This window comes from Rattus norvegicus, chromosome 11, assembly GCF_036323735.1.
Source record: "Rattus norvegicus strain BN/NHsdMcwi chromosome 11, GRCr8, whole genome shotgun sequence".
NCBI classification, from domain to species: Eukaryota; Metazoa; Chordata; class Mammalia; order Rodentia; family Muridae; genus Rattus; species Rattus norvegicus.
In genome coordinates this window covers 1,561,386-1,585,689 of record NC_086029.1, presented here as the reverse complement: position 1 = coordinate 1,585,689, position 24,304 = coordinate 1,561,386, and the positions used below count along the sequence as shown (strand labels likewise).

At 40.4% G+C, this 24,304-nt stretch overlaps 1 protein-coding gene across 1 annotated transcript; it reads right to left on the bottom strand.

Annotated features, from left to right (window-relative positions):
• Positions 1–881: 881 nt before the first annotated feature.
• On the bottom strand, positions 882–1,746 carry LOC134481111 (Y-linked testis-specific protein 1-like). Its single transcript, XM_063270954.1, has one exon. It carries the CDS (start codon positions 1,606–1,608, stop codon positions 955–957), a length of 654 nt encoding a protein of 217 aa, XP_063127024.1. The 5' UTR covers positions 1,609–1,746; the 3' UTR covers positions 882–954.
• Between the last annotated feature and the right edge of the window lie 22,558 nt (positions 1,747–24,304).

Genomic DNA, 24,304 nt, shown 5'->3' with positions numbered 1-24,304 from the left:
CATGTGTTCTTTAGTCTTTCTTCCACATCCCCATCAATTTAATCTTTCTTACCCTCATCCTGGTCTCTTCTCTGCATGTGAAGGTGGGATTTATTTAAAAAGATGACTTTAGGGGCCCGGAGAGATGACCAATGGATTAAGAGCTTGTCTGCTTTGAAAGAGGACTTGGATTTGTTCTTTGAGCTCATGTCCAAAGGCTCCCAACCATCTTTAATTCAAGCTCCAGGGGACCTGACTACTCTTGTCTCTGTGGTCTCCTTTATTCATGCCCTTCCCCCACCCACATAATTAAAAATAATACATCTACAGATGAGAAACAGGTTTCATTAGGTTTCGTTAGTCAAACACTCCCCGACCTTCTCTGATTCTCAGTCTGCTTGGATCAGTTTATTGGGTTTCCCCTTGAGTTCCAAGACCACCTCCCCGTTACCTGCCCCTCTTTCCCCAACTGTCTGTTTCTTCCTCAAACTTCACCTCAGAGAGTCTATCTATTTCTGGCCCCTCTCCACTGCTTCCTAAACATCCGTCTTTTTTCCCCCGTGCCATCCCTGCTCCTCTAAGCCTCATCTCCAGTTCTTTTCTCTCCCCAAAGACCAGACCAGCTCAGTCCTGTTTGTTTTAGTTTACGTGACATTAGACTTACTGTTCACAGCCTTGACCTTTCCGGCTTCCTCTCCATGTTCCATCCACCACAGTCCGTCTCTTCCACCTAAGTGTTCACACACAACACGTCACATCGCACATTTTAATTTTTAGAGCAAAACAAATTCAACTGGAAAAGATACTGGGGTTGTCAAAGGCCCGTGGGTATCTGAAACACAGAAAAACATACATTTTCCCCCAATCCTATAAACTACCCATCTATGTCCCCCTCACTTTGTGCATTTCACCTTAACGGATCTTTTCCACCAGATTATAGACGTAGATGTGGATGTCGCCATCAAACTTGGTGAACTACACAGAAGGCTTGGCTAGAACTTGGTAAATGACTTTGTCGATCTGTTTGGACCCGTCGCTTCTGGTGAACTGCACACATTGACCGGTTAAGATGTCGCTGTCAACGTCAGACTTCACCTCTGCTGGAGGATTCTCTGAAATGATACTGAGGTTACCTTCTGCGTAATCATCCAAGAGCTGGTAGATGTATAGGACTCTATCTTTCTCGTAGGTGATGTAAAACCAGTCCTTCATGATCGGCACCTGGGATGGGACCACCCCCCTCCAGTTATCCTTAGAACCATGTTTGCCCTCAAATTTATGCTCCACAGCTCGGCCAACCATGGCACTGGCGAGATGGGCATCTTTCACTTGAGGAAACACAACTTTGGGAGTCAAGACCTTAAGCTTTAAAATCCTCTCATCACTGTGAAGTTCCAGTCCATAGACACAATCAATTCCATCATACTTGACCAAATAGAGAGAGGGATTTGTTGGCAGTTGATCTAGAACGACGGCCTTCCATTGGGTGACGGGCTCATCGCCTTCCTTCCATCCGTGAAAAATTCTGCAGCCCACAATGTTCCCCAGGGCCTGGGGAGAAGGCCTCCTCCTCCTCTGCTCCTGGAAGGATGGTGTGCTCATCCTACTCAGACACATCCTCTTCTTCATGGCTGTAGACCTCGTGTGGTAGGCCACGGCATCCTGGTCCACTGTCTTGTGGCTACCGTTCTGTTTTCAGGCTTCACACTTGCCCGTGGCCTGGGTTTGAAGAGCTCGCCTGCTTAAACCAGACACAATGCTGTTGCCGCTGTCATGTGAGTGCCTGCAAGAACAATGGGGGTGGGGTGAGGGAGGGCGCTGGACCAAGGCTTTTGTCTAAGAGAACCTTGGAGCAGGTGAGGAAGGTGATGGTAGACAGGTTTGAGCATCAGAATCTTATTCTGTCATAATCAGAAGTTCGTAGGAGGGCTGGGCAATGGTGGAGCACACCTTTAATTCCAGCATTCAAGAGGCAGAGGGAGGCAGACCTCTGTGAGATCAAGGCCAGCCTGGTCTACAGAGTTAGTTCCAGGATAGCCAAAGCTACCCACAGAAAAACCCTTCTTCAAAAATCAAAATCTAAAGTTCAAAGGGAAATGAACAAATGGTCCTCTACAGCTCAGAATAAGATATTCAGACACATTTCTTCAGCCCGAGGCACTTTACCTCTGCTGAGGAACCTCTCCTTGAATGTCTAGGTCAGTGTGGGATTAAGTATCCCTGTCCCCCACTTTAAGCAAGCAGAACAGAGAAAGGATAGCAAAGGAGCCAGAAGGATGGCCACACCCATCTTCTACCCTCTAACTATGAACTATGTGGCAACATCCACAAGTGTCTGCCCAGAGACACAGCACACCAGTCCACTGGCTTTCTGTATTGTGCATCCTGACCCATACCCAGGTTTATTCCGCGAAGCTGTTGCATCTTCGACCGCAACAAAAGCCTTTTGTGTAGGCAACAACAGCCACTTAGAAATAATATCTCCTGGGTTTGGGATTTAAGTCAGTGGTAGAGCAGTTGCCTAGCAAGCACAAGGCCCTGGGTTCGGTCCTCAGCTCCGAAAAAAAAAAAAAAAACAAAGGAACAAAAAAAAAAAAAAAAACAAAGAAATATTATCTCCTAAAATGCACAGGCACAGAGAGGAGCTTTGGCATTTTAGTAGAATTATGGATTAGATATTGTTAGCAAAGGATGATAAACTCCGGAGACTGACTAGCCTAGACCATCCGCCGACCTCTCAAACATGGAAGACATCAGAACAGACGGTTACTCACTGTATGAGGGAAAACTTTTAGCTTTCTGGGCTACAAGGGTCCCAGTTATCTTCATAAATGTATTTACCGAGAGAAAATGTCCTAGTCGTCCAGATTCTGTCTTCTGAAACCGGTCAGGCATCAAAAGGCTGTTAAACAATTGTGGGGTTCAGGAGCTGAACTGGCTTTCACACCCCGCTGGGAAGATAGTGAACCCACCTTCAGGGGAGTCTAGCGCCCGCAAGTGGAAGAGAAGCGCAACCTCTGCCCAGTGCTCTGTGACATCATCCAGGCTCTGCTTACGTCATAGAAGCCCTCTCAGTCCAGTTCCTTCCCTAGTTACGCTTAGAAACTTCCAGCATCTAGGTTTTAGCTTCTCATGTAGCCTCGTGGAGGCCCAAAGTAAAGTCCCCACCCAAATATTCTGATGACTCGAGTCACAGTCTGCCCATGTAGCTCTTTTCATGCATTTTATTTTTCTGAAAAAGTCTTTGGTTTCTGATTCACCATCATCCTTGGTGGTTATTTTCCCAGCTCCTATCATTCCTTTGGTTATCTTTAAGCCATTCTCCATATCAGAAATATTGGTAGGCTCTCTCTCCAAGGCAGGCCACTGGATAGCACCCCAAAATTAGCTTTATCAAACGCACAATTAGAGGAGGGCCATTTTTATTCAAACAAAGCTGGAATTTGACAGGATTAAATACCTTGTATTGAAGTCAATGGCGATCATAAATTATGGATTCTTTGCAAAGAGCGAAAAAAAAATTAGCTCCTGGACCTGCTTCCAAAGTCGGGATAAACTGATGATAAACCCGATATCGACCAGTCATATTTTAAATGTCTTTAAAATTAACAGCACTTCTGTTTACAAGGAATTTATTAGATCAAATGGAGCAAAACAGGATGAAATAGATGTGGTAATTTTATTTTTGAAATATGGGTAGACAGAATACTGGATGCAGGTAAGGATGGAATTTACCTGTAAATTACAGGGCACTTTAATTGTTTGGGTCACATAGTTCTTCAGATCTTCAAAAGGATTCTTTTCAGAACCCTCCCCTGTCCCCACCACACTCTGACCCTCCCTTCCCTCTTCCCAGTAATTCCCTTCCACTTTACCATTATAATTTTTATATGTACTTAGAGCTTAACAACTTATGGCAGCTTTTTAAAATCTGACCACTTTTCTAAGTGCACCATATTCTTTTTCTCCCTTCTATCTTAGTTTTAACCACATTTTCCTTCACACTTTGAGTTTTACTCTCTCTCTGCTCTTATCACTCCTCTGCCATTATGTGACTTTGGTCCACTATGTGGCTGACCTCAATGTGGGGTTAACTCAAAGGACATGATTTTTCCCCCTTTTCTCCCCTTCATCTTCCTTCTCTAGGCACATGCTGAGATATACAGCGTTGGGGATTTTTTTAAGCCTGGAAAGCAAACACACACACACACACAGACACACACACACACACAGAAACACTCATACAACCCAAACACACAAACACACACATACATACATACACACACACACACACACATACGCACATACACACAGAAACACTCATACATACCAAAGCATACAAACACACACATACATACACACACAAACACACACACACACGCACACACAAACAGACACACAAACATACACATACATACACACAAACACACAAATACAGAGAGAGAGAGACAGAAGCAGAGACAGAGAGAGACACAGAGAGAGACAGAGAGCCCCTAAGAAAACACGTAATATCATCTTTCTAAGAACAATAAACAGAGACAACTTTCAAAAAAGTGAAGAACAAGTAGGCAACAAGAAGAACAATCTCATCATAGCCATCAACTTGAGGAGGAAAGAGTTTGTCTCACTCTATCTTCTAGGTTCCCGTCTGTTACTGAGCGACGTTGGGGCAGGAACTCAGGCAGGACTCTAGAGGCAGGAATGGAAGCAGAGACAACTTAGAAATGCTGGGTACTGGATTGCTATCCATGACCTACTCAGATTTCTCTCCTTCTCCTACAACCCAGGGCCACCTTCATAGGGGATGACACTCCCCATAGTGGGCTACACCCTTCCACATCAACCATCAAAAATAAATTCCTTACAGATGTGGCCAACGGCCAATCTGATGGAGGCAATTCTTCAGCTGAGGCTCCTTCTTCCCAGGTTTAGTCAAACTGAGAATAAAAACTAACCAGGACCCTGCACATCCATTCTGATTGCCACACTGTGTGCAATAGATAAGCCATTGGAATAACCTTACCTGTTGATCACTGTATGAATGGCTGAAAAAACATGACATACATTGATGTGATTCTCATCTATGTGTAAGAGGAAAGGGTTTCGTTCTCAGAAAAACGGAAGGGAGTGTAAAATACAATATGTTAAGTGAAACAAGCCAGACTCAAACAGACGATTGGGGAATTTAGATTTTAATAAGGGATATTAAGTGAAAGGGGCATTTAGGAAGAGGAAGGGGAGCAGCAGGGTGTGTCTGTGTGTGAGTGTGTGTGTGTGTGTGTGCGTGTGTGTGTGTGTGTGTGTGTGTGTGTGAGGTGGAAATGGAGGTGAATTGTGAGGATGAAGATGGCTAATGTACAGTATAAACCTGTACAAGGAGTCACCAGCAAGCCCACTGACTTCTACATTTAAAGTACATCAATATAAGAGAACTGAGTCTAAAACAATGTTTTGATTAAATTGGGGGTTTATAGTTTAGAGATACCGTAAAGTTTATTCATATTTTCCTTCCCACAGGTGGCTCTTGCTGTTTCGAGCTTGATACTGGTGACAGGATATGGCAATGAGCTTTGGTGTCTGTACCTCATTAATCACCCCGAATTCACATCATTCAGTGAGGCTACCGTGGGGAAGGAGGTAGTTAGAGATCTTATGGATACACCACGTGGGAAGAATAAAGCCCACCCACACTATAGATTTCCAAATATTCACCGTCATCTCTGGTTTGAATGTGATCGCCCAAAAGTTATTTTCTGAAGATTAATCCCCTGTTGGAATGTAGTTGTGAAGAATTGATTAGGACAGGAGGGATGCAACCTACAAATAAAGATCCATTAATGATGCTATTGTGGAAAAAGGTTCAATTATGAAAGGGAGTTTGGCTCCCTCTCTTGTCTTCCGAGCCCATTGGATCCCTTCTGTGGTGACAACATCCCACAAGAACTCCTTCCTCGGCCGATGGTCTCTTCATCTCCGATTTACAGGCTTCTGAATCAGAATTATACAGAATCTGCCTCATTATAGACTAGCCAATCGGTGCCATTCTGTTTGTCCATAACAGCATGAACATGCCTCAAAATTGTGAGCAGCTGGGTCATATGGGAAACCGAAGCTGGCAGAGTGGACTAGGTGGTTACTGCTGACAGAGGACAAGGTGGGTTCAGGGTTAGCGTGTGTGCTCTTTGTGAAAGAAACAGCACAGAGGAAGAGTGTAGGTTGGAAAGGTGCAGCTTGGGAGGCACTCAGAACATCTACTGTTGGCCTTGTGGGGACAAGGAGCCATTAGGTAAGAGGGAAGATTGCTAGGGATACCTTCAGCCACTGCTTTTGTCTAGCAGAACCCTTTTTAGAATCCTCATCTTCGAGGATGTAAAGAAAACTGCCTGGAGTCATTTGATCCATCAGTAACAATCAAGAGTGTGCCCACTATTCCAGAGGGACCCAGGAAAAAGCCTGATCGTGGAAGATCATTTGCCTTCCAGAGATGGAGACTCCTCCCCGGCATCACTGGGCAACCCATCTACGTCGGTAAGGGCCTCCCACTAAGTCCAGGTCAGTGGTCCTTAACCCTTGGATTGAGACCCCTTTGGGAGCTCAAATGGCCCTTGCACAGGAGTCACATATCATATATCCTGTACATCAGACATTTACATCACAATTCATAACTATAGCAAAATTAAAGTTATGAAGTAGCAATGAAATAATTTTACAGTTGGTGGAGCTGTATGAAAAGGTTACGTTAGGAAGGTTGAGAACCTCTCTTCCTGACCCCTCTAAGATATACCTGTCGGTGTGGACTGGAGGTATAATCTTTTTTATTCAATCAGGCAAATCCAGAAAAACCAAAACACCACCATAAGGTTATGACGGATAAACAGCCACTGCACCCACAGTGTCAGGACTGCTGACATCTTAGACAAATGATGTCAAAATGAAATCACATCACACCATGACCATCCCTCTAAATGAAAGCAGAGGAGAAAAACAAGTTCCCTGGTGGTGGCACCAAGAGAAAACCCTTGTCAGAATCATCAGCAAGGATTTTAAATCCAGGATTCAAGCGTTGTCGATGAGAAACTTCCAAAACAAAAGTATACACATCATCCTGGTGATGTAATAGAAGAAACAAGAGAAAATCGAATAGGAACTCACTGAATTAAAACAAACACTAAAAGTAGGAATTAAAGGCATGTCTGGGCAAGATGAACAATTAAGTGGAGTTTAGAGCAGGCAGAAAGGGCTGGGAAGACGGCTCACTGGTTAGGAACACTGGTTGCTCTTGCAGAGGACCAGGGTGCAGAGGATCTAATGGACTCTTTGGTCAAAACACACACACACACACACACACACACACACAAACACACACACACAAACACAAAACACACACACTCACACACACACACATACACACAAACACACACACACACACTCACATAAACACACACACATACACACACACAAACACACACAAACACACACAAACACACACACACACACACACACACACCATAGAGATAAATTTAAAAAACAAATTAAAAAAAGAAGGAGCCAGGTATGCCCCTTAATCCCAGCACTCAGAGGCAAGATGATCTCTCTGAGTTCAAGGCCGACCTGGTTTATACAGTGAGCTTCAGGCCAGCCCTACCTACATAATGAAACCCAGTGTCAAAATGAAACAGAAAAGAGTGTTCTATTTATTTCTGATAATGTAGGCAACAGAGAAACTATTTCGACAGAGAAAGAACTTATTGTTGAGAGAATCAGTGGGCTGGAAGGAGACCACAATTCTCTGTGTCACTAACTCCATCACAGCCTCAGCAGGAAGCAAGAATGGGTACAGCTAAAAGGAAGCAGGCGATCATGAGTAAAGCTGTGGACACGCATCAGCCCATCAGCAACAGAAGCAGGCAGAAAACCAGCTTGGATGAGATGGCGTCACCAGCCAATGTTTCTGACTGACAGTCCCTAGTAGCACCAGGATGTTCTTTTCCTTCAAGTACCCTGGGCTTTTCAGACACTCAGAAACCACAGAACAAAGTGTGGCAAATGCCTAAGAAAAGATGTCCTTTGGGACGTATTTGTGTATACAGTTTTCATGTAGCCCAGGCTGGCCTCAAACACCCTATGCACCCGAGGATGATTTTGAACTCATGGTTCGCCTCCTGGTAATGGGACTATGGGCATGGAGCACCACACCAGGCTTATTAGGTATTGTTGGCGGAGCCCAGAGGGATGTGAGAACCAAGTGAGCACTCTGTCCACTGAGCTGCATCTCCAGCCCCTCGGGATGTGTTCTGCTAATACAACAAAACTAAAATAGAGAGACAACAGGAGTCTCCCAGTCCAGAAACATTAAATTACACATTCACAAGTAATACATATGTCAAGAAATAATGAAACTATGTAACAGTAAGAAAAAAAGACTAAGATAGGAAACATAGTATCAAAATGTGTGAGATATAACTATGAAGGTGCTCAGACGAAATTTTATTTACAACACTAATTCTTAGATTAGAAACAAAGATCAACAACCTAAATTTTATCTACACTAGAAAATAAGAAAATTATTAATTCAATGGAAAAATAATTGTTAAAATGAACCCCAAAACACTAAAAATAAGAAATTAACAAAAAAAAAAGCCAATGAAACACATTTAGTTTCCTTTTTTAAAGCAAAGAATGGTATTTTGTCATCTCAATTAGACCTAGATAGAAAAATATAAGGTCCATTCTGTTTGGCGATTAAAAAAAAGAAAAAAAGAAAAGAAATTGACGTGTTTTAGAGTTTATGCAGAACACTGAACCTGGTACCACAGACAAAAATTTAAAAAAAAATTATTCATCATTTTTAATGACAGTGTTTATACTCAACTTGTCTCCCCTCTAATCTGTTTAATATCAGACAAGATTTCCAGGGAGGCCATATGGAGATTATTCAGTGTTGAAATGGAAGCACAGCGTTGTATTCCCAAAACAGACTCTGGTTGAGAACATCATTGTTTTTATCACGAGGAAACTAACACAAGATCCAAGCCCAGTCTCCTGAAGCGTTGTCCCATCTTAGAGACATTTCTTAAGACAGCAATTCAGCTTTGTCATATTTTTCTGCAAAAGTCGAAACAGACTTGATTGCTGCTCTGTTTGGTTTGCCGTGCTGCTTGGGAGATCCTGGACCACCGGAGATGACGAAAGTTCTCCCCCACATCCCCAACACACAGCACTGGTATCAGTGTACAGGAAATAGAGAGACAGAAATGAAAAAGGAAAAAAAACTGTTGTTGTTTGGAGAAGAGTCATGTAAGTAGGCTAAGCTGACCTTGGACTTTCTATGTAGCCCAGGTTGGCCTTGGAATTACTATGTAGCCCAAGCTGGCCATGGACTTACTCTGTAGCCCAGGCTGGCCTTGGATTTATGATGTAGCGCAGGCTGTCTTTGGAATTTCTATGTAGCCCAGGCTGGATTTGAAATTGTGATCTTCGCGAATATTGAGAAATAGGTATGTACTAACACACTCAGCTTTGTATGTGTTATTATAAGTGACTCATCTGTGGCCCCTCATTTGCCAGCCTCCCTCAACATCAACAACAGCATCCACAATCACCCACTAGAATAATCCCATCCTTTAACTCATCTGATAAGGTCAGACTTTACAGAACAGAGAGTCATCAGGGTCCTCCTCCTTATTAGAACACATTTGTGTGGAGGGATTTGAGTGATTGTTTGAGTGAGTCAATCATACCTTAACCTGGTTCTGATATTATGACCAAGACAGAAAGAAAAAGAGTAAGAAAACAAAAGTAAAGGTGATGGGTCCAACACCGGGACTTGAACCTTAGCAGTTGAGGAGATGGCTCACACGTCTCAGGTAAATGATGGGTAGGCTTTGTGGCCCACATAGAATCCCAGTCCATGGAGGTAGAGATAGGGCAGATCCCCAGGGCAAGGTAGCTGTCAAGACTAGTCCTATTGGTGAACTCTGGGTTTGACTGAGAAATGCTGCTTCAATGAATAAGGTAGAAGAGAAAATGGATTAGTCCTTACATTATACACTGCACGTGCATGAATGTACACACCCACACACACACACACACACACACACACACACACACAGACACACACACAGACACAGACACACACACATACACAGGAACAAAACAAAAAACCTTGGACTTAAGGCATTGCCTCCACTGTAGTAGCACATAGTAGGAGGTAGGGATCTAAATAAGTGTTCCTTTCCACCCCCACAAAGACCCACACACTTATGAACCCTCAGCCCTGGATCTGTACAATCTGCTGAGGACTCCCAGATGTTTAGTTTAGTCTCCTCGCTCTCTAACATATTCTGTTGTTCTGTTTCAGGAATCCTGAGCTGGGGCTCGGCTGACTTGAGTCTCACTCCCAGTCTTGCATCCAAGACAACTTTCAGCTGCCATGTACTGATCCTTGGGATTCCCTGCCAAGGTACCCTGACTTGCATTTCTCACGAGGCCATGCCATGAAGCCAGAGAAAGTGCGGCTGTCTTACTCTGCAATTTATTAGCTTAGAGTATTGGGAAATTGGCTCGACCTTTAAACTTCACTTCCCTCATGTATAAATGAGCAGGAGAACAATTCCAGTTCATCAGATCTACATTAGGAGTGAGTTAGAAAAACACAACAAAACTATTAGTGCCAATGTGTTTTATGAATGATAAGCAGTATTATTTATATGATTTGTAACATTGGAAATTATTGTACCTGGAACGTAACGGTTTTCATTATCTTTGCACAGATGATGCGAGGAAAGCATCTAGGATGCAGAAATGCTTCCTTTTTTGCTTTATTTCCAAGAAGCATTTCTTTCTTCTCCAATTACTTTTTTTTAAAACTGACTTTCCACTCCATCTCCCCTTAGTTGATTAGGTTAGAACGGGGTTTGGTGAGAGGGGTTATAAAACATGTTACAGAATATATCTACAAGATCAACTGTTGAGTTCAAATGGAGGCACCCTCCATGGATAAGCCATGCTCCCCCTGAAGGTATTGATTTCTTTTCTTTTTTTATTTTCATTGATTTCTTGTGATGGCTAGTCTTGGAGGAAAGAACCTCCCTCGAGGAGCTTCCTCCATCAGATTGGCCTTGACAATGTCTAGGTGGCATTTCCTTGACTGTTAACTGATGTTGGAGGGCCTGGTCTACTGTGGGCAGCACCGCCCTATGCAGGTGGGTCTGGACTCTGTAAAGGTAGTTGAATGTGAGCTTAGAAGCAAGCCAGTGAGCAGTCTCTGTACTTTCTGTTTCACAATCCTGTCCTGGTTTTCCTTGATGATGGGCTGGAACAGAGAAGATGAAATAAAATTTTCCCTTCAAAAGCTGGCTTTGGTGAGTGTATTTATCAGAGCAACAGAAAACCAAAGTTAAGCAAAAAATCACAGTGCCAGATTTGGGATGTCTTCCTGAAAGTTGTTGACCAGTGAGATCCCAAAAGCCCTCACAATTTTACAAGTTGTTTCCATTGTTCTTCGTAGCCCTCCAGAACCTGATGGTAAGACCCTATCACTGAGGACACTGAATTCTTTTGGTCACAGGTCACAGAAGGGTCAATCTGAAGTTGAGGTGGAAGCATCCTCTATAATGGCTAGCCTTCCTGGTTCAAGAAAGTGCTATGTAGGATTCCAGGGGAGAAAATCATCTACAACCTTACTCGGGGGTGAACCATTCAAGCTAATACGTCAGGAAAGATGTGCCCCTAATGTGTTAGTGGCATCGCAGTCATGGGAGTAACCAATGGCTTTCCATTCGGATAAAAGGCATATTGCACACGAGGGAATACAAACCAGGTTCTGCAAACTGGTCAAGAACCTATGGTTAGGGTGATATAGGCCCTATGAAAGAACCTAATGCTAAATACATTGTCGAACTTACTTCCGGACATCCATATTTGTATCAATATATCAGGGTTGCACTCAGCTCTCATCAGAGATGAAGACTCTGACTACCATGAGCAGAGAGGTACAGCTGGACAAAGCGCTGGGAATCAGTAGTGTTGGACTGTTCAGGTGGAAATAGGACAGCTAAGTATTCTCCTCCACAGCTCAGAGAAAATCATGAAAGAGTGGGTGGAAGGAATGTAAGAACCAGAAGATGGGGAAGTGGACAGCAAAAGGATATCTTTTAGATTGGACCTAGTCATTGAACTCTTAAACTGATGGCGGCTATGGTCACGGGCACAAGACTGGGCCCCTCAACACTTCATCACAGATGGGAGACGCCATGAAGACCCTCCCCTCCCTTGGCAATCAACATTTATTGGAGGAGGGTTCTATCCTGCAGGCTTAGATTTTTCAAGACCTAGTTTAGTAAGAGTTTTTAAACCCTTTAAACTTCCTCTAGCCCACCACCGACCAGAGGTAGTGGAAAGGAAAGGATAATAGGACAAACAAAGAACGATGTGGACCTGCTTAGAAATAGTTCTCTGGGGCGATTTCAATCTTCATCATCAGTATATCAGTTCAGTTGACATGAATCAGCAGAGGTAGGTTGATCTGCTTGCAAACACCATTCACGAATCACCAAGGACAGTTCCACCCAGTAGAAATTGCTGAGCTCTTCCAATTGGCCTGGGTTCGAGGAGGCAGCAAGAAGCCACCACAATGTCACCACAAGAACTTCTTTAGTTCTTTTCTCTTTACAAAGTCTTGACAAACAATGGTCAGTGAGGAAGGGAAAATGAACCAATGCCACAGCATGGTCAATGAAGACCAGTGTCATCAAAGTACATTGAGCCTCAGCGAAGAGTGTCAAGGCAAGCCAATGCCGTGGGGTTGCCCACTGTTGTCCAGGGTTATACTCGTACCCTTTCTAAACATCACATGCCCTTTTCCCAGGCAGCGACCTGAAACACCATGTGTTAGTCTCATGTGATCAGCTTTACGTGTGACTTAGTCTTTTTCCTTCACACTTTTTGTATTTTTATTTCTCTGTTAAGTTAGGCTTTGATGATGATGATGATTATGATGATGATGATTTCATTTTTATTATTATTTATTATTATAATTTTTATATTTAGTATATTTATTATTATTTTATTATCACCTTTATTATATTATATTATTATTAATACTTATTGTTGTTATTATTTTTACTATTACTATCAAGTATCTATTTGATATTTTCTATGATTCTAGTACTTTAACTGGTATCTCTTTCTGGTTTGGGGAATATTGTCCCCAGAAAATCACATACAAATAGTTATTGTTGCTGATTTTATTCTCATGCTTTTCATAGTGTACTGAAATTATGAATCAGGGACCCTGCCTCAGTTCGTTCTGATTGGTAAATAGAGAAAATGATAGTCAGTGTCTAGGCAGGGCAGACAGAGCAGGAGTTTCAGGACGCTTGGACAAATGTCCAGAGAGGAAGAAGACATGGAGATTCTCCAGGACAGACTTTCAGGACAGAGAAGCAGCTGACATAGAGGAGCACGAGAATAAGCAGACCCAGGAGAGCTGCCCAATGGAGTCCAGGGCAAGAAAGATAGGATATAGATTTTAGCAAATAATAACGGGGGAATATAAGTGGGGGATATTTTAGCCACTCGGAGGTTAGGAAGTGGCCTTTCCATTGAGCTGTTAAAGGCATAGAAAAATATAAAAGCTGTATATGTGTGGCCTCCATCCATAAGCCCCCTCTCCCTATCCAGTTCCTCTGCCCTGTTTTGTTCAAATGTGCTTCCCCCTCCGCAAAAACATCCCCTTGGTGCCTCCCCAGCATGACATTCTATTTCCGGAAGGCCCAGCCTTGGCACGACCAAGGGCTCCTCCCATTGGTGCAGAGCACGGTCATGCTCTGCTACATATGCAGCTGGAGACGCCAGTCTGTCCATGTGCAGTCTTCAGGAAGTGCTTTAGTCCCGCGGAGATCTGGTAAGTGACCCCTGTTGTCCTTCCTGGGTTGCAAGGCACTTCTGCTCCTTTAATACTTTCTCTCTCTTCTCCAAAGGAGACCCTGTTCTCAGTGCAATGGTTGGCTGCAAGCATCAGCCTCGGTGTTTGTCATGATCTGGGAGAGCCTCTAAGGGGACAGCTCTATCAGGCTCCTGTGAGCATGCACTTGTTGGCCTCAGCAATGTTGTTTAGGTTTGGGGGCTGCATGCATGTGGGCTGCATCCCCAGGTGTTATAGGCTCAGAATGGCTATTCCTTCAGTCTCTGCTCTAAACTTAATCTCCATATCATGTCCTATGAATATTTTTGTTTCCCCTTTTAATACAGACCATCCTCATTTGGTTCTTCTTTCTTCTTGAACTTAAAACGGTATGTGAATTGTAAGTTGGGTAATTCAAGTTTGGGGTAGTGTGTGTGTGTGTGTGTGTGTGTGTGTGTGTGTGTGTGTGTGTTTTATTTTTGTATTTTGTGTGTGTGTTTGTGTGTTTTATTTTTGTTTTTGTGTGTGTGTGTTATTTGGTTGTGGTGTGTGAATTGTATGATGGGTAATTCAAGTTTTGGGGGTATTTAGTGTGTGTGTGTGTTTGTGTGTTTTATTTTTGTATTTTGTGTGTGTGTGTGATTTGGTTGCGGTATGTGAATTGTATGTTGGGTAATTCAAGCTTTTGGGGTAGTGTGTGTATGTGTGTGTGTGTGTGTGTGTGTTTGTGTGTTTTATTTCTGTTTTTTTTTGTGAGTGTGTGTGTGATTTGGTCGCCTCATTCAGGATGGTATTTTATAGTTTCATTCATTTGCTTATAATTTCACGATGTCATTGTATTTGATTACTGAGGGGCTCTCCATTATGTAGATTAGCCACATTTTCTGTATCCATTCCTGTGGTCAAATCATCTGGGTTCTTCCTAGCTTCTGACTATCATGAATACAGCTGCTATAAACAGAGTACAACGTGTGTCCTGGTTCTATGTTGGGGCATCATTTGGGAATATGCCCAGGAGTGGGGTAGGTAAATCCTCAGCATATACCATGTCCAATGTTCTGAGGAAAGCCCAGAGTAATTCCTGGAATATAGTACCTCATTTCAATCCCACCAATAATGGAGGAGTCTTACCCTTTCTCCACATGGTGACCAGCATCTGTTGTTAACTGAATGGTTGATCTTAGCAATTCTGCCTGCTGTATCTTTTGATTTGCATTACCCTGATGAATAATGACGTTGAACATTTCTTTATGTATTTCACAGCCATTCAAAAAATTCTGCTGAAAATTATTTGTTTAGATCTGTACCCCATTTATAACGGGGTTATTTGACTTCCTGGAGTATAACTTCTTGAGTTCTTTGTACATATTGAATATTAGTTCTCTTTCAGATATAGGATGGCAAAGATCTTTTTTCAAGATATTAGTTGCCATTTTGTCATAATGACAGTGTTCCTTGCCTTACAGACACTTTGCATTTTTACAAGGTCCAATCTATCAACTCTTCGTAGTAAAGCATAAGCCACTCACTGGTTTGATGTTCTGTTCAAGAAATTTTCCATTTTTATCATGTGTTCAAGCTTTTCCCCACTTTTTCTTCTATTGGTTTGTGTTTATCTCTTTTTTCTGGATGCCCTTAATCCACTTGCCCTTCAGCTTTGTACAGCGTGATAAGAATGGATGGATTTACATTAATTTACACACTGACATTTAGATGATCCAACACAGGTGTTCTACTTGCCTGTCTCTGTACCAATACCATATAATTTTTATCACTATTGGTGGGTATTTAACTTGAGGTTAGGGATGTTGATTTCCACAGAATTTCTTTTATTTTGAGAATAGTTTCAACTTCCTTTTTTTTTCTTATTCTAAATGAACTTGCATATTTCTCTTTCTAACTGTATGTAGAATTTTGTTGAAATATTCTTGGGGATTGCATTAAAACTGAAGATTGCTTTTGGCTAAGGGCCATTTTTGCTATATCAATACTGCCAATCCATGAACATGAAAAGACTTTCTATCTTCTGAGATTTTCTTCTTTAAGAAATTAAGTTCTTTTCATACGGCATATTCCCTTGCCTGATTTGAGTTACACTGAGATTTTTTTTCTTATTTGTGATTAGTGTGAAGAGTGCCATTTCCCTAATTTCTTTCTTGGTCTGTTTATTCATGGAATGTTACTGATATGTTTGAGTTAATTCTATACCCAGGACTTTGCTGAAGTTTTTTATCACGTGCAGTATTTCTCTGGTGAAAATTATGGAGTCACTTAAGTATACTATCATATCACCTGAAAATAGTGATATTGACCTCTTCCTTTAATATTTGTATCCCTTTGTCCTCCTTCTGTTGTCTAATTGGTCAGGCTAGCACATTGAGTACTATATTGTATAAGTAGGGAGAGAATGAAGAGCCTTGTCTAGTCCCTGATTTTAGAGGGATATCTTCAAGATTCTCTTCATTTATTTTGATTTTTGGCTAAGGGTTTGCTGTACATTATCTTACTGTTGTTGAGTATGGTCCTTGAATTCCTATCATTGTAAGACTTTGGCAATGAAGGGATGTTTTATTTTGTCAAATGCTTTTGCAGCATCTAATGAGATGAAAATGTAATTTTTTTCTTTCAGTTTGATTATCTAGTGGATTATGTTGTTGGAATTACATATTGAACTATCCTTGCATTCCTGTTAAGAAGTCTCCTTGGTAGTGATGGGTGATCATTTTTATGTGTTCATGGATTTGGTTTCCAATGATTTGATTGACTATTTTTTGTCAATATTCATAAGGGAAATTGGTCTGAAGTTCACTTTCTTTATTGGGTCTTTGTGTGCTATACGTATTAACATAAATGTGGCTTCCTCGATGGAATTGGGTAGTGTTCCTCCGTTTGTATTTTGTGGAATATTTTGGACAATAGTGGTACTTGGTATTAGGAAGTGCTGATAGAATTTTCCACTAAAATCATTTGGTTCTTGGATCTTTTCCCAATTGGGAGCATTTTAATAAATGTATCTAATTTTTTTAGTATTCATGGTATATTTTAGATATTTTATCTGACCCTGACTTAACTTTGGTAACTGCTCCCTGTATAGAAAATTCATCATTTGATCCAGATTTTCTACTTTTCTTGAATATAAATTTCAGTAATATGGTATGATGATGTTTTGAGTTTCTGCAGATTCTGTTGTTTTGTTTCCCTCTCATTTCTGATTTTGTTATTTGGATACTTTCTCTGTGTCCTTTTGTTATTCTAGCTCAGGTTTATCTATCATGTTGACTTACCCTTGGATCCCACTCCTGGTTTTATTGATTTTTTTGTAGAGTTCGTTTTGTTTCTCCTTAGTTTATTTCAGAGCGGAGTTTGATTATTTCCTGCCTTCTGCTCCTCTTTGGTGTATCTGCTTCTTTTTGTTTTTCACCTTTATATATGTTGTCAAGCTGCTAATGTATGTTTTCTCCAGTTTCACTTTGGATATTCTCAGAGTTTTGAGTTTTCCTCTTAGCTATACTATCATTGTGTCCCATAAGTTTGAGTTTGTCGTGCCTTTCTTTTCCTTAAATTCTATAACATTTTGAATTTTTTTCTTTAGTTTTTCCTCTACCAAGTAATCACTGAGTAAAATATTGTTCAACGTCCATGTGTATTTGGGCTTTCTGACATTTTTGTTGTTATTGAAGTCCAGCCTTAGGTCATGGTAGTGTGAGAAAATGCATGGGATTATTTCACTCTTTTGTATCTGTTGATGCCTCTTTTATGACCAACGTTATGATCAGTTTTGGAGAATGTGCCATGAGTTCCTGAGAATAAGGTATATTCTTTTGTTCAAGAATGAAATATTCTATAGATATGCTTAAATCCATTTGGTTCAAAATCCGTTAATTTCTCTGTGTCTCCCTTTTCCCATTCCATGATCTGGCCATTGCTGAGTGTGGGTTGTTGAAGTCTCCCACTACTATTTCATTAGCGTGAGCTTTAGTACAGTTTCCTTTATAAATTTAGGTGCTCTTGGATGTAGCATATATACATATATATACATATATATACATATACATATATATACATATATATACATATACATATATATACATATATATACATATATATATACATATACATATATATACATACATACATATATATATATATATATATATATATATATATATATATATATATATATATATATATTCAGGAGAGAGAATTGACCCTGGTGAAATTTTTTTCTTTGATGAAGAGTCCTTTGTAATCTTTTTTTTTTTGATAACTTTTGGTTGAATTAGATACTGGAATATATGCTCCAGGATGTTTCTATAGACCATTTTCTTGAAAAATTGTTTTCCAGCCTTTGATTCTGAGATACTATCTGTCTTTGTTACTCAGCTGTGTTTCCTTTGTGCAACAAAATTCTAGTTCTTCTTTATGTATGCAGTCTGTTAGTCTCTGTCTTTTTTATTGGTGAATTTAGCATTGATGCTAAGAGATATTAAGGAATAATTATTATGGTTTTCTGTTGTTATTTTTTGGTAGAGGTGGAATTATGTTTGTGTGACTCTCTTCTTTTGGGTTTGTTGAAAGTGGATTATTTTCTTGCTTTCTATAGGGTGTAATTTCCCTCCTTGTGTTGGAATTTCCCATCTATTATCTTTTGTAGGGCAGGATTTGTGAAAATATAGTGTGTAAATGTAGTTTATCAAAAAATATCTTGGTATCTCCAGCTGGGTTTATTGAAAGTTTGCAGGGGATAGTAGCCTGGCTGGCATTTATTTTCTCTTAGTGTTTTATAAAATCCACTCTGGATCTGACTTCCATAGTCTCTGGTGAGAAGTCTTGTGTAATACTTATAGGTATGCCTATATATGTTACCTGACTTTTTTGCTTACTGCCTTTAATATTCTTTCTTTGTTTTGTGCATTTGGTGTTTTGACTATTATGTGAAGGGAGAAATTTCTTTTTGGTCCCATCTATTTGGAGAAATGTATGATACTTTTATTATTATAGGCATTTCTCCCTTTAGGTTAGGGAAGTTTTATCCTATAATTTTTGATGATATTTACTGGCCCTTCTTTATGGGAATCTTCGCTGTCTTTTATACCCATTATCCTTTGGTTTGATCTTCTCATTGTGTCCTGGATTTCCTGGTTGTTATCCATTAGGAGCTTTTTGAGCTTTACATTTTCTTTGGTGGTTGTGTAAGTGATTTCTACAGTATCTTCTGCCACTGAGATTTTTATCCTTTATCTCTTGTATTCTGTTTCTGATGCTTCTATCTATGACTTCTGCTTTCTTTATTGCTTCTATTTCCACTTATTGATCCTAGATTTTTTTTTAATTCCTTCATCTGTTTGACTGTATTTTCCTGTAATTCTTGAAGGAATTTTGTGTTTCTCCTTTAAAGGCTTCTACTTTTGTACCCATGTTGTCCAGTATTGCTTGAAGAGTTTTATTTGCTCCCTATCAATATCCTCTTATAATCATCATGAAAAATGATTTTGAATCTACATCTTGCTTTTTCAGTTTGTTGGGATATCCAATATTTGCTTTCTTGGGATAAGGAAGCTCTGATGATGCCAAGTAGTTTTGGTTTCTGTTGCTTAGGTTTCTATGCTTGACTCTTGTCATCAGGTTTTCTCTGATGTTTCATGGTCTTGCTGTCTCTGATGGTGGCTTCACCATCCTGTAAAACTCTTTGTCACTGTTCCTATAGACTTCTTTTCTCCCACCAAGATGTGGGTACAGAGATATGTGGGACCAGATCAGCAATGGGTGCAGGCAGAAACAGGAAGTTTCCTGTCCCAGACTGCTCTTATTTTCTGTATCCTGAGGCCGCCAGCCTGGTTGCTTGGAGCAGAAGGGTTGGTCTCGCCTGTGTTCTCAGTTGTGTTACTTTTCCTGGCCACTGGCTTCCATCTCTGGACACAGGTAGATACTGGAAGGATCCACTCCCTTACTCTCCCAAGGTTCCTGTATCCATAGGGACCTAAGCAGCTTCATCTCAGAACAGGAATGTGAGCAGAGGTAATGGTATCCCCTAAGTTCTCAGAATTGTCCATGATTCTGCGAGTCCACCTTTCTCCCCCTCCGAATTTGGGTACAGAGAACTATTGTAGTATGTCATCTCTGGGCTCAGCCAGAAACAGGAAGCTTGTATCTTCTTGATAGTATCACCCTAATAAATGGAAATATCAGGATAGGCATTTCCAGTATATGAAATATGTATTGAGGGGGTTGACACGGGGAGGTGGATACAAATAGATACAAAATACACTTGAATAAGTGTAGTGTATTCAGATATATCGAGATTGGAATCTGTGGAGAAGAATGACAGAGTCTCTATTATATAAAATGGATTACGAAATTGAGTGGAAAAATTCTTCTAATAAACATAATATAATTTTAAATTGAAAATTCATCATTTATTTATATAACATACCTTCACTAGGCATCTAGAATTTCATCGATTATGATACGTTAAGGATGCTAATAAGAAAAAAAAAACCTCATCTTCCATAAACAAGCATTCTATAATTTTTTGCATCTTAACCAGAACCATGGATAATTCTGAGAACTTAGGGGAATTCATTCCCTCTGCTCCCTTAATGTAAACGGAGAGAAAGAACTTACAGTATTGTCAAGCATGTGCTCACAGGTACTTACTTATATAATGTGTCCATGGTCTTTATTTTCAGTGACTTGGGTGTTTGGTGGGGTAATCTGAGTTTGAATTTGGGGATTTATTTCTGTGTTTTATAACATATTTTACTATATCATTTATCTTTTATAAAGATTTATATTTTATTCAGTTTGTTTATTTTATTTATATTTCATTTCAGCCTTTCTGCTGAGATTAGATCTCTCCAAAGTAAATGAACTAAAGAAACCAATTTTGATATTTTACTAACATACCAGATTACCGCAGACGATGTTGCTATTTGATTATAGGAGAGCACTAACTATGCTTCCTTTGGAATAGAATAGGAAGATGAAACCAAAACACATGTTAAATAGTTCAAATAAGGTATTAGCTATAAAGGTGAATTTTGTAATTGGATGGATTCACTATATTATAATTAGACATGATGTGATGTAGAAAATTACAAAGAGTTAATATGTGACTATTTCAATACAAACACCTGATATACAGTGACAAATTTCAGTTTCATTGACATTTTGGTTGGGTCACAAGCCTTTAACAGCTGAGGTATTTTTGTAGCCTCTTATATGGATTTCTCATGCACACTAAATGTATTTACTCTATAGTATGCAGAAGAGTTCAGAAAGCATATATAATATAATAAACACAAGAAAAATAAAATTTCATAGCCATAATCATAGAAAGATTATTTGTCCTCAACATTTATTCTTGCATGTCAGAACAGGATTCAATGTGCAATTGTCTTATCACTCTTCCAGGCAAGCCACACATCCAGGGAAGGGCTGATGTGAGCGGATCCACACTGAGTTGTAGTGACCTAAATCTGAGCTGTTCTCGACATACTGAACGTGTTACCTTTCATCCTCTGTGGCTGAGACCTTGTATGAACAACCCTAAGAAATCTAGGCTCTCCTGTTCTGTCTGCAACTCATTAAGTCTCTCAGAAACCACGTTAGGAACCCCAGTTTGTTCCGTTACCACAACCTTTCTCTGCCTGAGGCATCTCATCTGTAAAATAAGAATAAAAAGCCTCTTTGTTTAACAAACACTTAATGTGGCTGAGACCCGGGAGCTGTCCCAGGTGCTGAACACAGAGTACAGCCAGACACAGGTTCAGTGCTCATGAGAGTTAAAAGCTGAGCTGGGAAAGATACATAATTAATACGATCATATATATATATATATATATATATATATATATATATATAATGAAGAACTTGGTAGTGGAAAAGCTTGAAAGAAAAAAATAAAACAAGGAAAGAACAGAGAATAAAAAGAGAAGATATAGTTGTGGTTAGACTGAAAATCATGCCCACTGCAAAACAGGCAAGATGGCACAAGATCACTTCTGAAATAAATAATTCTAAAGTTCCAGTTCTGTGCTCAGAAGAAAACAAGTGCCTATTAAAGATAAAAATTTTAAAAAGTTTTGTTTTTTCCCAGACAACATCTAATGGAATTGCTAACCAACTGGACTAATTGAAGAAATGTTAAAAGGGTACCACAGAGACAACATAGTAATTAAGAATGCAAACTGCTTTTACAGAAGATCTGAGTTTGGATTCAGGCTCCCGTGTTCTGTGACCCACAACCACTTCTTATTTCAGCTCTGGGGATCTACCGCCCCCTACTGGCTTTCTTGGACATCATGCTCTTATGCGTACAGACACACACACACACACACACACACACACACACACACACATACACGGACACACACAGAGATAATTAAAAGTTAAAAAGTAGACTTTGAAAAAGAATGTTACAGAAGAATCATTTAAGGAGACTAAATAATGAGTCAGAAATTCATATCCATACACAGAACTCAGTGCATGAGGGACAGGGTAATTAAAACAGGACTAAAATTAACATTTTCAGTCATGATTGCTCTGTAACATGAAATAATAGCAATATATATTCACATCTGAAGTAAATATATGACCGACAGCAAGCTAGAGCAGATGGGAATGAGTAATTGGAAATATAAGATTCCACGGACTGCGTATTAATACAACTACAGAAGCATTTAAGTAGGGGTGAGTCTGTATTCTTTGACACCTATTGTAAATACCAGGTGTGGTGGGAACACATAAAACAAGTGTTTTAATTTTTTAATACATCTCAATGATGAGGACCAGGGATACCAGAACATCTGCTTACATCTTGCTACTAGACAAAGAGTGGCCTCATCTTTATTTCCCATTTTTGGGAAGGTGAAAAAAAAAGGGCTGGTTATGTCTACTGGGTTTGAAGAACATGTGGACTGTGATGAGTTGGTATCCAGAGTGCCTGCAACATCTACAAAACACAGTACTGGGGAGAACAGTGAAAGATTCAAAGAAGATCACACTGTGCCTGGCCCACCTTCTGCTGACTCTTCTACTGACAATCTTGGACAGATAATTTCCCCACACATTCAAGGTTCACATAAACCTTCCTCTCTTGCCATAGAGATCTTAGATCTTCCACTTTTCCAGGAGTTTCTGAAACTATCCATATGTTTCCAAAGATCTATAGGTCATTCCACATTTGCCCAGGTGTGCAAAGTCTTCCCACAGATCCTGAAAAGAAATCACACGTTTTCCTCTTCCAGAAGGAGTGTCTTTCTTTATTCCATCTTTATTAAATTGGGTATTTCTTATTTACATTTCAAATGTTATTCCCATTCCTGGTGTCCAGGCTAACATCTCCTTAGCACCTCCCACTCCCCTTCTATAGGGGTGTTCCTCTCCTGATGCACCCCCATATTCTGCCCTTTCCCAACAATCCCATTCACTGGGGAGTTCAGTCTTGGCAGGATCGGAGTCTTCGCCTTCCACTGGTGCAGGACTCCCAGCTGCCGAGATGGTTCTTTTCTGCGCATGTGCACACACCTGTGCTGATAAGCCCGCAAACACTCTATTTCTCTGGGAGAACGTTGCCCTAGAGTTATAACAGCCAGAATATAGGCATCGAGGCCCTGGCAGCCTGAGAGTTCTGCAGAGGCTGACAGTATCCACTGCCCCTTCTGTGACAATTAGTGTTGAATGTCTGGGAATTCTGAAGTGGCTTTTGTTGTATCGACCGACTTGTTAGCAGAAATGTGAGAGCATCAGTAAACAACATAGAGGTGGCTCATATCACACAGGTGACATGTGGGGCACTTGTGCTTGCCCAGATGCCCTTTTATGGTGTGGATGTGTTTCTCTCCCTCTCCAAAGAGGCTTTGGTGCAGGGAAAATTTCCGTTATCTCTTTCTCCATAAAAGGATATTCAGTTCTGGTTTGAAAATCAAACCAACAACCATGTGTGCCATGAAACAAGAATGAGTACTGAATTTTTTACGTTTGCAAATGTATTCCGTGATACTTTGGATTTATAATTTTAAGATTATTACCAGCACGTAATGAAATTAAAATTTAAATATCGTGCTCCATTTAAATGACTGTTAAGTTTTCGCCTGGATCAGGAATCAGCACATTGTTGGGTAAATACTAATCGGGCTGTGATAACATCCCGTAATTAGTTATAGCTTGGGGGGGAAATAAGATTTTCTTTGCTACCTGCCATTTTAGCTCAAGGCAACTTTGAGGCTTCAGGGAGGACGCTGTCAGTCTCAGAAGGGTTTCCATTAGAAGGAGGAGATGGCTGAAGCAGTTCTCCCAGCTCCGGGTGAGAGTCTAATTCTAGACCTGGGTAATTAGATCAACAGATAGATCTAACTGCAGAGAAACAATAGCATGCAGTTCAGGCTGATTAGGCACACAAAGCCTTTAGGTGGATCA